Raw genomic sequence first — 14,997 nt, 5'->3', positions numbered from 1 at the left:
TTTAATTGATTTTATTTATTTTTACACCGTTTAAAAAAAAAAAAAAACGGATCACTTTTATTCCTATTACAAGGAATGTAAACATCCCTTGTACGAGAAAAAAGCATGACAGGTCCTCTTAAATATGAGATCTGGGGGGGGGTCAAAAAGTCCTCACATCTCATATTTGGGCTAGAAAATCTGACATTTAAAAAAAATATACTTTTAAGAGGTATGGGCGGAAGTGACGTTTTGACGTCGCTTCCGCCCTCCTATGGTATAGAGACGAGTGGGGGCCATCTTAGCCTCACTTGTCTCTATGCCCAGCAGATGAAAGGACCCGATCGCCTCCGCCGCTACCGACGGCTCCGGTAAACGGCGGAAGGTGCGGGAGGGCGGCGGGAGGGGGCGTGGCACCTCTCCCACCGCCGATAGCGGTGATCTCGCGGAGACCACCGTTATCGTACAGCCGACCGCCGCCTGAAGAGATGGATCTCTCGGTTGTGGCAGCAGCTGCTGCTGTTACCGAGATATCCCTCTTCAAAAATAGGACGTACATCGTGCGGCGGTCGGCAAGTGGTTAAAAAGTGTATTTTTTACAAAAAAAAAGTGCGCTTGTAAGACCGCTGCGCAAATACGGTGTGATAGAAAGTATTGCAACGACCGCCATTTTATTCTCTAGGGTGTTGGGAAAAAAAAAATTGTATAATGTTTGGGGGTTCTAAGTAATTTTCTAGCAAAAAACCCCCCCAAAAATTTTTTTTTAACTTGTAAACAATAAATCTAAAAAAGAGGCTTGGTGCTTAAGTGGTTACTGGTCCTACGGCGCCATTTCTAGTGGTGTTTTTGCTATAAAAGGTAATCCTTTCAGGACCAATGACTGTTAAATGACACCCTCAAAAACACCTCAGTGGTTCGCTATGCCCTTAATACTTTGTGGCGCCCCTTGAGTCTACCCCCCCCCCCCCCCCCCAGATAATCTGAGGCTAATGGGGTTACGAAAGTTCCCTGGTGTCCTTATACCTCTAGAGTTCCTGGGTCTACATTACTATTATGGTTGTTCTGAGGGGCTCCCAATCTTCCTGCCTTGTTCGCCTGTGTGAGTTCCCTGGTGTCTAACGAGGCTTCTCTTCTCGGTGAAGGATCTCCCGCACTCTGAACATGAATAGGGACGCTCTCCCGTGTGATATCTCTGGTGTCTAAGAAGGCTCGCCTTCTGACTGAAGCATTTCCCGCACTCCGAGCATGAAAAAGGACGTTCGCCCATGTGAATTTTCTGGTGTGTAACCAGGTTCCCCTTGTAAGCGAAACATTTTCCACACTCTGAGCATGGATAGGGGCGCTCCCGGGTGTGAACTGTCTGGTGTGTAACAAGAGTCTTTTTCTCACTGAAACATTTCCCACACTCTGGACATGAAAAAGGAAAGTCGCCCGTGTGAATTCTGTGGTGCTTCAGAAGAGTTGCTTTCGCAGTGAAACATTTCCCGCACTCTAGACATGCATAGGGACGCTGACCTGTGTGAACTTTAAGGTGATTACGGAGCCTTCCTTTCTCTAGGAAACATTTACCACACTCTGCACATGAAAAAGGAAGGTCGCCCGTGTGGCTTCTTTGGTGTATAAGCAGGTCGCCTTTCCAACTGAAACATTTCCCGCACTCTGAACATAAATAGGGACGTTCACCCGTGTGAATCCTCTGGTGATTACGAAGGTTGGCGTTTTTATGGAAAGATTTCCCGCACTCTGAGCACGAATATGGACGCTCACCGGTGTGAGTTCTCTGGTGTTGATTTAGGTATCCTTTCTGAGTAAAAGATTTCTCGCACTCTAAACACGAATAAGGACGCTCCCCCAAGTGAATTCTCTGATGTCTAAGAAGGTTTCTGTTTTTAGTGAAGGATTTTCTGCACACCGGACATGACAATGAACTCTCTCCTGCGGAGACTTCTTCTTGGCTTAAGGAAGATTTCTTGGCATTAGATGGATCGGTTGACCTCTCCGTAGCATCAGATCTCGGATGTGTCTCTGGAGTCACATCATGTGATGTATCAGAGGAGTCCTGAGGATTGGAGGGATCCATTGATCTCCGTGTATTCTGAGCAATAAAGTTTTCTCCTGGAAAGTGTTGTGTGATGTCATCAGATTTGTCATTAGAATTTGGAGATGACATCAGACGTCCTTCAGAGATATTCCGAACACAGCGTCCGCCTGCTGGAAAATCATTTTTTTAATTCAATTTTATAAATATTATTCATGCATTTCATTCAGAAATCTTATATGTTGATCTAGCACTAAAAAGTTTTAAAAAACCTTCATCATGACAATAAAAATATAAATACAATATGGATAAAGGACAGAATACAACCAAACCATACAGGATGACGGGGTTTGTGCTTTGGGGACATGGTTTTGGTGAAGATTAGAGACTGACCTTCCTCCAATTTTCCATAGAAGATTGTTATATTGAGGAATGGAGATGGACCTTTCATATGGTGTACAGTATCTCCTCCTCATTTGTTGGGAACATGACGTTATATTGAGGGATGGAGATGGACCTTTCATATGGTGTACAGTATCTCCTCCTCATTTGTTGGGAACATGACGTTATATTGAGGAATGGAGATGGACCTTTCATATGGTGTACAGTATCTCCTCCTCATTTGTTGGGAACATGACATTATATTGAGGAATGGAGATGGACCTTTCATATGGTGTCCAGTATCTCCTCCTCATTTGTTGAGAACGTAACGTATTGAGGGCTCAAGATGGGCCTTGATGAACGGAGATGGACCTTTCATATGGTGTACAGTATCTTATTCTCTTTTGGTGGTAACATGGTGTTATGTTAAGAAATAGAAATGGAGCTTTCAGCGCTGAGACTCTGACCCTACGTGTTTCGTCCAACAGGACACCCTCAGGGGTTTCTAGCGCAGAAGCTTCATCATATTTTCTCCATTTGTTGGGAACATGACGTTATATTGAGGAATGGAGATGGACCTTTCATATGGTGTACAGTATCTCCTCCTCATTTGTTGGGAACATGACGTTATATTGAGGAATGGAGATGGACCTTTCATATGGTGTACAGTATCTCCTCCTCATTTGTTGGGAACATGACGTTATATTGAAGAATGGAGATGGACCTTTCATATGGTGTACAGTATCTCCTCCTCATTTGTTGGGAACATGACGTTATATTGAAGAATGGAGATGGACCTTTCATATGGTGTACAGTATCTTATTCTCTTTTGGTGGTAACATGGTGTTATGTTGAGAAATAGAAATGGAGCTTTCAGCGCTGAGACTCTGACCCTACGTGTTTCGTCCAACAGGACACACCCTCAGGGGTTTCTAGCGCAGAAGCTTCATCATATTTTCTCCATTTGTTGGGAACATGACGTTATATTGAGGAATGGAGATGGACCTTTCATATGGTGTACAGTATCTCCACCTCATTTGTTGAGAACATGACGTTATATTGTGGAATGGACACTGACTGAATACATTGTTTCTATGTGTTTATCAGATGATGGGGGATCTAGGTGGAGCCTCCGTACTGCTCTCTCCTCTTACCCGGTGATGTGAGGGGCGGCTGATTGTCCATCATGACGTCCTTGTAGAGATCCTTGTGTCCTTCTAAATACTCCCACTCCTCCATGGAGAAATAGACAGTGACATCCTGACACCTTATAGGAACCTGACACACACAATGATACAGTCACCATCCAGACACATCCCTTGTCTGTTACTGGATAATGTCCCAGAATTCCCAGAATTCTCCTCACCTCTTCTGTCAGCAGCTCCATCATCTTCTTGGTGACTTCTAGAACCTTCTTGGCGCTGGTTACCTCTGTTGTCAGGCAGTGAGGGGGAGGCACTGTAATGGGCGCCGTCCCATGAAGACGGCTGTTGGGTGTTAATGGATCACCAGATATTTTCTTCACTACTTGATAATCCTGAGTACAGAGAGAAAGAAACAGTTATTAATACAGTCTTCCCAGAATCCTCCTCTCCTCTCCGGTCAGGTCTGTGTTTTATTAATAGAGATAAGAGTGATGTCATGTGACCTCCCAGAATCCTCCTCACCTCTCCGGTCAGCAGGTAGATGATCTCCAGGGTGAGGTCTAATATCCTCTCAGTCACTTGGCTTTGATCTTTGTCCATCCTTAATGATGTGGTCATGTGATCTAAACAGGACACTCCTCTCTGTCAACGAATAATAAACTGATAATTATTTGCACTATACTGGGGTGAAGAATGTCTCTCATAGGTCAGTTGGATAAATGGCTCTATATTTAGGATGTATCTGGTCTATAAACCAGGGGCTCTGGATGGACAGTTGGATAAATGGTTCTATATTTAGGATGTATCCGGTCTATAAACCAGAGGCTCTGGATGGACAGTTGGATAAATGGCTCTATATTTAGGATGTATCCGGTCTATAAACCAGGGGCTCTGGAAGGACAGTTGGATAAATGGCTCTATATTTAGGATGTATCTGGTCTATAAACCAGAGGCTCTGGAAGGACAGTTGGATAAATGGCTCTATATTTAGGATGTATCCGGTCTATAAACCAGAGGCTATGGATGGACAGTTGGATAAATGGCTCTATATTTAGGATGTATCCGGTCTATAAACCAGAGGCTCTGGAAGGACAGTTGGATAAATGGCTCTATATTTAGGATGTATCTGGTCTATAAACCAGAGGCTCTGGATGGACAGTTGGATAAATGGCTCTATATTTAGGATGTATCTGGTCTATAAACCAGAGGCTCTGGAAGGACAGTTGGATAAATGGCTCTATATTTAGGATGTATCCGGTCTATAAACCAGAGGCTCTGGATGGACAGTTGGATAAATGGTTCTATATTTAGGATGTATCCGGTCTATAAACCAGAGGCTATGGATGGACAGTTGGATAAATGGCTCTATATTTAGGATGTATCCGGTCTATAAACCAGAGGCTCTGGAAGGACAGTTGGATAAATGGCTCTATATTTAGGATATATCTGGTCTATAAACCAGAGGCTCTGGATGGACAGTTGGATAAATGGCTCTATATTTAGGATGTATCTGGTCTATAAACCAGAGGCTCTGGAAGGACAGTTGGATAAATGGTTCTATATTTAGGATGTATCTGGTCTATAAACCAGAGGCTCTGGATGGACAGTTGGATAAATGGCTCTATATTTAGGATATATCTGGTCTATAAACCAGAGGCTCTGGATGGACAGTTAGATAAATGGCTCTATATTTAGGATGTATCCGGTCTATAAACCAGAGGCTCTGGAAGGACAGTTGGATAAATGGTTCTATATTTAGGATGTATCTGGTCTATAAACCAGAGGTTCTGGATGGACAGTTGGATAAATGGTTCTATATTTAGGATGTATCCGGTCTATAAACCAGAGGCTATGGATGGACAGTTGGATAAATGGCTCTATATTTAGGATGATCTATATTTATATCCGGTCTATAAAGCTGTGGTGGCAGCCATGACTGTTGATGATAAAACATGGCCCAGTAAATATGAAGAGGAGGGGGTTACTCATACATCCCAACATTTTGAGATGGGAATGAGGGACACCTACTAGCTAACCTATGCAGGCATAAGACAAGCCCCCTGTCACACCCCCTTAAAAGGAGAATTAACAAAAAAAAAAAAAAGAAGGAAAAAAGGAAGGTTAATTAAATCCAAAAGGGCTTTTTTTTTACCACTTTTACTTTATATTGGCATTTAAAAATGACAAATGCAGCAATTTAGAAATTGGATGAAAGTTTTAGCCCCGGGAAACACTTTTTGAAAGATAAAAAGTGCATTTTATATACAACTATATAGATTAGACCAAAATGAGGGACAAATGAGGAGGAAAGAGGGACAGAGGGACATTGCTCCAAATCAGGGACAGTTAGGAGCTGTGCAGAGGCCCTTTCATAGTACAGATCCCCCCATGGGGGTGGACAGAGAGCTCGGAGAGAAAGCATGAACAATGCAATTCAGATTGGAGACACAGATCACCTCCCGTTCTCAGCACACACCGTCCTTCCTTATCTCCCACGGCACAATCCTGTACAGATGAAGCAGACAAAACGAGTCGTCTGTGTCTGCAGCCAGAGCCCAGCTTCCGTCTTCCAATGTTCCGATAAGATTCTGGGCACCGGCTTCACCAGAAATCCGTCTGTTATCTGCCAGGACCCGGCAACAGCGTAACTCCAACAACTTTCCTATCACACACTGACCTGCTCTCCTCCATTGGAAAGCACCTCCTTCTCGTCTTCAACACAGATGGACAACTGACCCCACCCCCACACACAGAGTGAGTAACAAGTACAGGTTTCATGTTTTATAACTTCCAAAGCAATAATAGCACAGCCATAATACGGACATATTTAGTTTCCTCAGATAATTTCTAACATTTCAAGTCCACACACCCCTATATCAGGTCATATGGGACCTTCCACACTACATTCTCCGACAGATCTCCCCCACCATCCACACTACATTCTCCGACAGATCTCCTCCCCCATCCACACTACATTCTCCGACAGATCTCCTCCACCATCCACACTACATTCTCCGACAGATCTCCTCCCACCATCCACACTACATTCTCCGACAGATCTCCTCCCACCATCCACACTACATTCTCCGACAGATCTCCTCCACCATCCACACTACATTCTCCGACAGATCTCCTCCACCATCCACACTACATTCTCCGACAGATCTCCTCCACCATCCACACTACATTCTCCGACAGATCTCCTCCACCATCCACACTACATTCTCCGACAGCTCTCCTCCACCATCCGCACTACATTCTCCGACAGCTCTCCTCCACCATCCACACTACATTCTCCGACAGATCTCCTCCACCTTCCACACTACATTCTCCGACAGATCTCCTCCACCATCCACACTACATTCTCCGACAGATCTCCTCCACCATCCACACTACATTCTCCTCCAGATCTCCTCCACCATCTACACTACATTCTCCGACAGCTCTCCTCCACCATCCACACTACATTCTCCGACAGCTCTCCTCCACCATCCACACTACATTCTCCCACAGATCTCCTCCACCATCCACACTACATTCTCCGACAGATCTCCTCCACCATCCACACTACATTCTCCCACAGATCTCCTCCACCATCCACACTACATTCTCCGACAGATCTCCTCCACCATCCACACTACATTCTCCGACAGCTCTCCTCCACCATCCACACTACATTCTCCGACAGATCTCCTCCACCATCCACACTACATTCTCCGACAGATCTCCTCCACCATCCACACTACATTCTCCGACAGATCTCCTCCACCATCCACACTACATTCTCCGACAGATCTCCTCCACCATCCACATTACATTCTCCGACAGCTCTCCTCCCACCATCCACACTACATTCTCCGACAGATCTCCTCCACCATCCACACTACATTCTCCGACAGATCTCCTCCCACCATCCACACTACATTCTCCGACAGATCTCCTCCACCATCCACACTACATTCTCCGACAGCTCTCCTCCACCATCCACACTACATTCTCCGACAGATCTCCTCCACCATCCACACTACATTCTCCGACAGATCTCCTCCACCATCCACACTACATTCTCCGACAGATCTCCTCCACCATCCACACTACATTCTCCGACAGATCTCCTCCACCATCCACACTACATTCTCCGACAGATCTCCTCCCACCATCCACACTACATTCTCCGACAGATCTCCTCCACCATCCACACTACATTCTCCGACAGATCTCCTCCCACCATCCACACTACATTCTCCGACAGATCTCCTCCACCATCCACACTACATTCTCCGACAGATCTCCTCCCACCATCCACACTACATTCTCCGACATATCTCCTCCACCATCCACACTACATTCTCCGACAGATCTCCTCCACCATCCACACTACATTCTCCGACAGATCTCCTCCACCATCCACACTACATTCTCCGACAGATCTCCCCCACCATCCACACTACATTCTCCGACAGATCTCCTCCACCATCCACACTACATTCTCCGACAGATCTCCTCCACCATCCACACTACATTCTCCGACAGATCTCCTCCACCATCCACACTACATTCTCCGACAGATCTCCTCCACCATCCACACTACATTCTCCGACAGATCTCCTCCACCATCCACACTACATTCTCCGACAGATCTCCTCCACCATCCACACTACATTCTCCGACAGATCTCCTCCCACCATCCACACTACATTCTCCGACAGATCTCCTCCACCATCCACACTACATTCTCCGACAGATCTCCCCCACCATCCACACTACATTCTCCGACAGATCTCCTCCACCATCCACACTACATTCTCCGACAGATCTCCTCCATCATCCACACTACATTCTCCGACAGCTCTCCTCCACCATCCACACTACATTCTCCGACAGATCTCCCCCACCAACCACACTACATTCTCCGACAGATCTCCTCCACCATCCACACTACATTCTCTGACAGATCTCCTCCACCATCCACACTACATTCTCCGACAGATCTCCTCCCACCATCCACACTACATTCTCCGACAGATCTCCTCCACCATCCACACTACATTCTCCGACAGATCTCCTCCACCATCCACACTACATTCTCCGACAGATCTCCTCCACCATCCACACTACATTCTCTGACAGATCTCCACCCACCATCCACACTACATTCTCCGACAGATCTCCTCCACCATCCACACTACATTCTCCAACAGATCTCCTCCACCATCCACACTACATTCTCCGATAGCTCTCCACCATCCACACTACATTCTCCGACAGACCTCCTCCCACCATCCACACTACATTCTCCGACAGATCTCCTCCACCATCCACACTACATTCTCCGACAGATCTCCTCCACCATCCACACTACATTCTCCGACAGATCTCCTCCCACCATCCGCACTACATTCTCCGACAGATCTCCTCCCACCATCCACACTACATTCTCTGACAGCTCTCCCCCACCATCCACACTACATTCTCCGACAGAACTCCTCCCACAATCCACACTACATTCTCCGACAGAACTCCTCCCCCATCCACACTACATTCTCCGACAGCTCTCCTCCACCATTCACACTACATTCTCCGACAGATCTCCTCCCACCATCCACACTACATTCTCCGACAGATCTCCTCCCACCATCCACACTACATTCTCCGACAGATCTCCTCCCACCATCCACACTACATTCTCCGACAGATCTCCTCCACCATCCACACTACATTCTCCGACAGATCTCCTCCCACCATCCACACTACATTCTACGACAGATCTCCTCCCCCATCCACACTACATTCTCCGACAGATCTCCTCCACCATCCACACTACATTCTCCGACAGATCTCCTCCACCATCCACACTACATTCTCCGACAGATCTCCTCCACCATCCACACTACATTCTCCGACAGATCTCCTCCATCATCCACACTACATTCTCCGACAGCTCTCCTCCACCATCCACACTACATTCTCCGATAGATCTCCTCCCACCATCCACACTACATTCTCCGACAGATCTCCTCCACCATCCACACTACATTCTCCGACAGATCTCCTCCACCATCCACACTACATTCTCTGACAGATCTCCACCCACCATCCACACTACATTCTCCGACAGATCTCCTCCACCATCCACACTACATTCTCCAACAGCTCTCCTCCACCATCCGCACTACATTCTCCGATAGCTCTCCACCATCCACACTACATTCTCCGACAGACCTCCTCCCACCATCCACACTACATTCTCCGACAGATCTCCTCCACCATCCACACTACATTCTCCGACAGATCTCCTCCACCATCCACTCTACATTCTCCGACAGTTCTCCTCCACCATCCACACTACATTCTCCGACAGATCTCCTCCACCATCCACACTACATTCTCCGACAGATCTCCTCCACCATCCACACTACATTCTCCGACCGCTCTCCTCCACCATCCACACTACATTCTCCGACAGAACTCCCCCACCATCCACACTACATTCTCCGACAGTTCTCCTCCACCATCCACACTACATTCTCCGACAGATCTCCCCCACCATCCACACTACATTCTCCGACAGATCTCCTCCACCATCCACACTACATTCTCCGACAGATCTCCTCCACCATCCACACTACATTCTCCGACAGATCTCCTCCACCATCCACACTACATTCTCCGACAGATCTCCTCCACCATCCACACTACATTCTCCGACAGCTCTCCTCCACCATCCACACTACATTCTCCGACAGCTCTCCTCCACCATCCACACTACATACCCCCACAGATCTCCTCCCACCATCCACACTACATTCTCCGACAGCTCTCCTTCACCATCCACACTACATTCTCCGACCGCTCTCCTCCACCATCCACACTACATTCTCCGACAGAACTCCCCCACCATCCACACTACATTCTCCGACAGTTCTCCTCCACCATCCACACTACATTCTCCGACAGATCTCCCCCACCATCCACACTACATTCTCCGACAGATCTCCTCCACCATCCACACTACATTCTCCGACAGATCTCCTCCACCATCCACACTACATTCTCCGACAGATCTCCTCCACCATCCACACTACATTCTCCGACAGATCTCCTCCACCATCCACACTACATTCTCCGACAGCTCTCCTCCACCATCCACACTACATTCTCCGACAGCTCTCCTCCACCATCCACACTACATACCCCCACAGATCTCCTCCCACCATCCACACTACATTCTCCGACAGCTCTCCTTCACCATCCACACTACATTCTCCGACAGCTCTCCTCCACCATCCACACTACATTCTCCGACAGATCTCCTCCACCATCCACACTACATTCTCCGACAGCTCTCTTCAACCAGCCACACTACATTCTCCGACAGATCTCCTCCACCATCCACACTACATTCTCCGACAGATCTCCTCCCACCATCCACACTACATTCTCCGACAGATCTCCTCCACCATCCACACTACATTCTCCAACAGCTCTCCTCCACCATCCACACTACATTCTCCGACAGATCTCCTCCCACCATCCACACTACATTCTCCGACAGATCTCCTCCACCATCCACACTACATTCTCCGACAGATCTCCTCCACCATCCACACTACATTCTCCGACAGATCTCCTCCACCATCCACACTACATTCTCCGACAGATCTCCTCCACCATCCACACTACATTCTCCGACAGATCTCCTCCACCATCCACACTACATTCTCCGACAGCTCTCCTCCACCATCCACACTACATACCCCCACAGATCTCCTCCCCACCATCCACACTACATTCTCTGACAGCTCTCCTCCACCATCCACACTACATTCTCCGACAGCTCTCCTCCACCATCCACACTACATTCTCCGACAGCTCTCCTCCACCATCCACACTACATTCTCCGACAGCTCTCCCCCCCACAATCCACACTACATTCTCCAACAGATCTCCTCCACCGTCCACACTAAATTCTCCGACATATCTCCTCCACCATCCACACTACATTCTCCGACAGCTCTCCTCCACCATCCACACTACATTCTCCGACAGATCTCATCCCACCATCCACACTACATTCTCCGACAGATCTCCTCCACCATCTGTGATGAATGCGGGTGTCAGATCCCTGCCCTCCTTGCTAACTGGCTACGAAGGACCGGCCAACCTCACACCACGCTGTCACTTACGTAACAATGCCACACTCAGCTGCCCCAGCACAAAGATTTTCCAGCTTGCGGGACCACAATCTAGGTGCGGGCTGCCTGAGAGCAATGGTCACTGGGCTAATTACACAATTAACCCTTTAACTGCCACCACCCCCGTTTTAAAGGACAGAGCCGGGGGGGACTCGTAATTTTAGCAATTCCCAATTATAATTTTAAAATAAGCGCCTACAACACACCCTGCCACCACAGACAGGTCTGCTCAGAAGACTTACTCTACCACAGTATCGCCCTTTTTAGAGACAGGTTCGTTTATAGTTTGCATCAAGAGTTTTAAAGACAAGGTTAAAACTTTTCAACATAAAGGATTTATTATGAAAAGGTCAAGGTTGGTGCGAATAAAACATTTATAGAAAAAGGATGTTTCAAAAAAATAAATACAATATACAGCCACAAAGAAATAAGGTAGAATTGGGAAGGAAGAATACTTGCAATTAATGTCCGAGGGTTGATCAGAGTTCGATCGATGAGCAAAGGTAATCGGTTCTCAAACTTGGCAGATCTTCCTGCTTGGATGGTAAAAGGAGAACTGACCATTGCCTTGGCCTCTCCTCTTTTCTGTCAAATCAAAGGGGGTGTTGACAGCGACCAATGACCAATCGTCTGGTCATCCTGTTTAGGGGTTGGTTGCTGGGAGGTGTCTACACTCATGACCCTGTCCCAGGTACACTTTGTGATACATATTCATATCTCTGCTTCTCTACTGTTTATAGACTGCAGATATCCATTTTAGTGATCAGTGTGATATTTGCTTCAAAACGAGTCCACACATGACAGGTTTCCCATTTCAGGGGTACCTAGGAGGAATAAAGGGGTCCCAGTGGCTTCCCATATGACCTGATATAGGGGTGTCTGGACTTGAAACGTTACAAATTATCTGAGGAAACTAAATATATCCATATTATGGCTCTGCTATTATTACTTTAGAAGTTATAAAACATGTTAAAGGTTCGGAACTAAACTAATCTGTCTGCACTATATGTGGTCTGAGGAATTTACGACGGTATCTGTTAGTTCTCTGAATGGAGAGGGTGACAGATTTATGACAGGCCTGAATATCCTGCCAGGCAACCTGAGCCTTGTTTATTGACCTGGCCCATTCTGCTTACTTTGCTGAGATAACCTTTCTTTCCATTTGAAAATGTAAAAGCTTTGGATTCCTAAGACAAGGGAGGAGGGAGTTCAGATTCTTCTGTAATGTTACAAGGTAGCCAAGCTGTCATGGCTGCTTTCCACACAACATGGCGACTAGTTACCACATTTCCTGTCCCGGACGTGATATCGTTACACCATATACACTACATTCTCCGACAGATCTCCTCCCACCATCCACACTACATTCTCCAACAGATCTCCTCCACCATCCACACTACATTCTCCGACAGATCTCCTCCCACCATCCACACTACATTCTCCAACAGATCTCCTCCTACCATCCACACTACATTCTCCGACAGATCTCCTCCACCATCCACACTACATTCTCCGACAGATCTCCGCCACCATCCACACTACATTCTCCGACAGATCTCCTCCACCATCCACACTACATTCTCCGACAGATCTCCTCCACCATCCACACTACATTCTCCGACAGATCTCCTCCCACCATCCACACTACATTCTCCGACAGATCTCCACCATCCACACTACATTCTCCGACAGATCTCCTCCCACCATCCGCACTACATTCTCCGACAGATCTCCTCCACCATCCACACTACATTCTCCGACAGATCTCCTCCTCCATCCGCACTACATTCTCCGACAGATCTCCTCCACCATCCACACTACATTCTCCGACAGATCTCCTCCACCATCCACACTACATTCTCCGACAGATCTCCTCCCACCATCCACACTACATTCTCCGACAGATCTCCTCCCACCATCCGCACTACATTCTCCGACAGATCTCCTCCACCATCCACACTACATTCTCCGACAGATCTCCTCCTCCATCCGCACTACATTCTCCGACAGCTCTCCTCCACCATCCACACTACATTCTCCGACAGATCTCCTCCACCATCCACACTACATTCTCCGACAGATCTCCTCCACCATCCACACTACATTCTCCAACAGATCTCCTCCACCATCCACACTACATTCTCCGACAGATCTCCTCCACCATCCACACTACATTCTCCAACAGATCTCCTCCACCATCCACACTACATTCTCAGACAGATCTCCTCCACCATCCACACTACATTCTCCGACAGATCTCCTCCACCATCCACACTACATTCTCCGACAACTCTCCTCCACCATCCACACTACATTCTCCGACAGCTCTCCTCCCCCCATCCACACTACATTCTCCGACAGATCTCCTCCACCATCCACACTACATTCTCCGACAGCTCTCCTCCACCATCCACACTACATTCTCCGACAGATCTCCTCCACCATCCACACTACATTCTCCGACAGATCTCCTCCACTATCCACACTACATTCTCCAACAGATCTCCTCCACCATCCACACTACATTCTCAGACAGATCTCCTCCACCATCCACACTACATTCTCCGACAGATCTCCTCCACCATCCACACTACATTCTCCGACAACTCTCCTCCACCATCCACACTACATTCTCCGACAGCTCTCCTCCACCATCCACACTACATTCTCCGACAGATCTCCTCCACCATCCACACTACATTCTCCGACAGATCTCCTCCACCATCCACACTACATTCTCCAACAGATCTCCTCCACCATCCACACTACATTCTCCGACAGATCTCCTCCACCATCCACACTACATTCTCCAACAGATCTCCTCCACCATCCACACTACATTCTCAGACAGATCTCCTCCACCATCCACACTACATTCTCCGACAGATCTCCTCCACCATCCACACTACATTCTCCGACAACTCTCCTCCACCATCCACACTACATTCTCCGACAGCTCTCCTCCCCCCATCCACACTACATTCTCCGACAGATCTCCACCATCCACACTACATTCTCCGACAGATCTCCTCCACTATCCACACTACATTCTCTGACAGATCTCCTCCACCATCTACACTACATTCTCCGACAGATCTCCTCCACCATCCACACTACATTCTCCGACAGCTCTCCTCCCACCATCCACACTACATTCTCCGACAGATCTCCTCCCACCATCCGCACTACATTCTCCGACAGATCTCCTCCACCATCCACACTACATTCTCCGACAGATCTCCTCCTCCATCCGCACTAC

General features: G+C 47.5%; 1 protein-coding gene and 1 long non-coding RNA gene across 2 annotated transcripts in view; both read right to left on the bottom strand.

Annotated features, from left to right (window-relative positions):
• Nucleotides 1-944: 944 nt before the first annotated feature.
• The window catches only part of LOC143956107 (uncharacterized), a 56,576-nt gene continuing 42,523 nt past the window's right edge, over nucleotides 945-14,997 (bottom strand). The window contains exon 6 of the mRNA XM_077466242.1: nucleotides 945-1,832. Coding sequence (XP_077322368.1) covers nucleotides 1,031-1,832 — 802 coding nt within the window. The 3' untranslated portion in view covers nucleotides 945-1,030. The remainder of the gene's footprint in view (nucleotides 1,833-14,997) is intronic.
• On the bottom strand, nucleotides 2,265-5,643 carry LOC143955390 (uncharacterized). Its single transcript, XR_013269803.1, has 3 exons — nucleotides 4,066-5,643; nucleotides 3,765-3,935; nucleotides 2,265-2,270 (listed from the first exon to the last, which is right to left on the bottom strand). It is a non-coding gene; the product is annotated as an uncharacterized LOC143955390 (long non-coding RNA).

This window comes from Lithobates pipiens, unplaced genomic scaffold (genome assembly GCF_037356315.1).
Source record: "Lithobates pipiens isolate NorthernLeopardFrog02 unplaced genomic scaffold, aLitPip1_a1.2 Scaffold_35, whole genome shotgun sequence".
In the NCBI taxonomy this organism is placed as follows: domain Eukaryota; kingdom Metazoa; phylum Chordata; class Amphibia; order Anura; family Ranidae; genus Lithobates; species Lithobates pipiens.
Note: the sequence above shows the minus strand (reverse complement) of the source record. Positions and strands in the feature narration are given on the sequence as shown.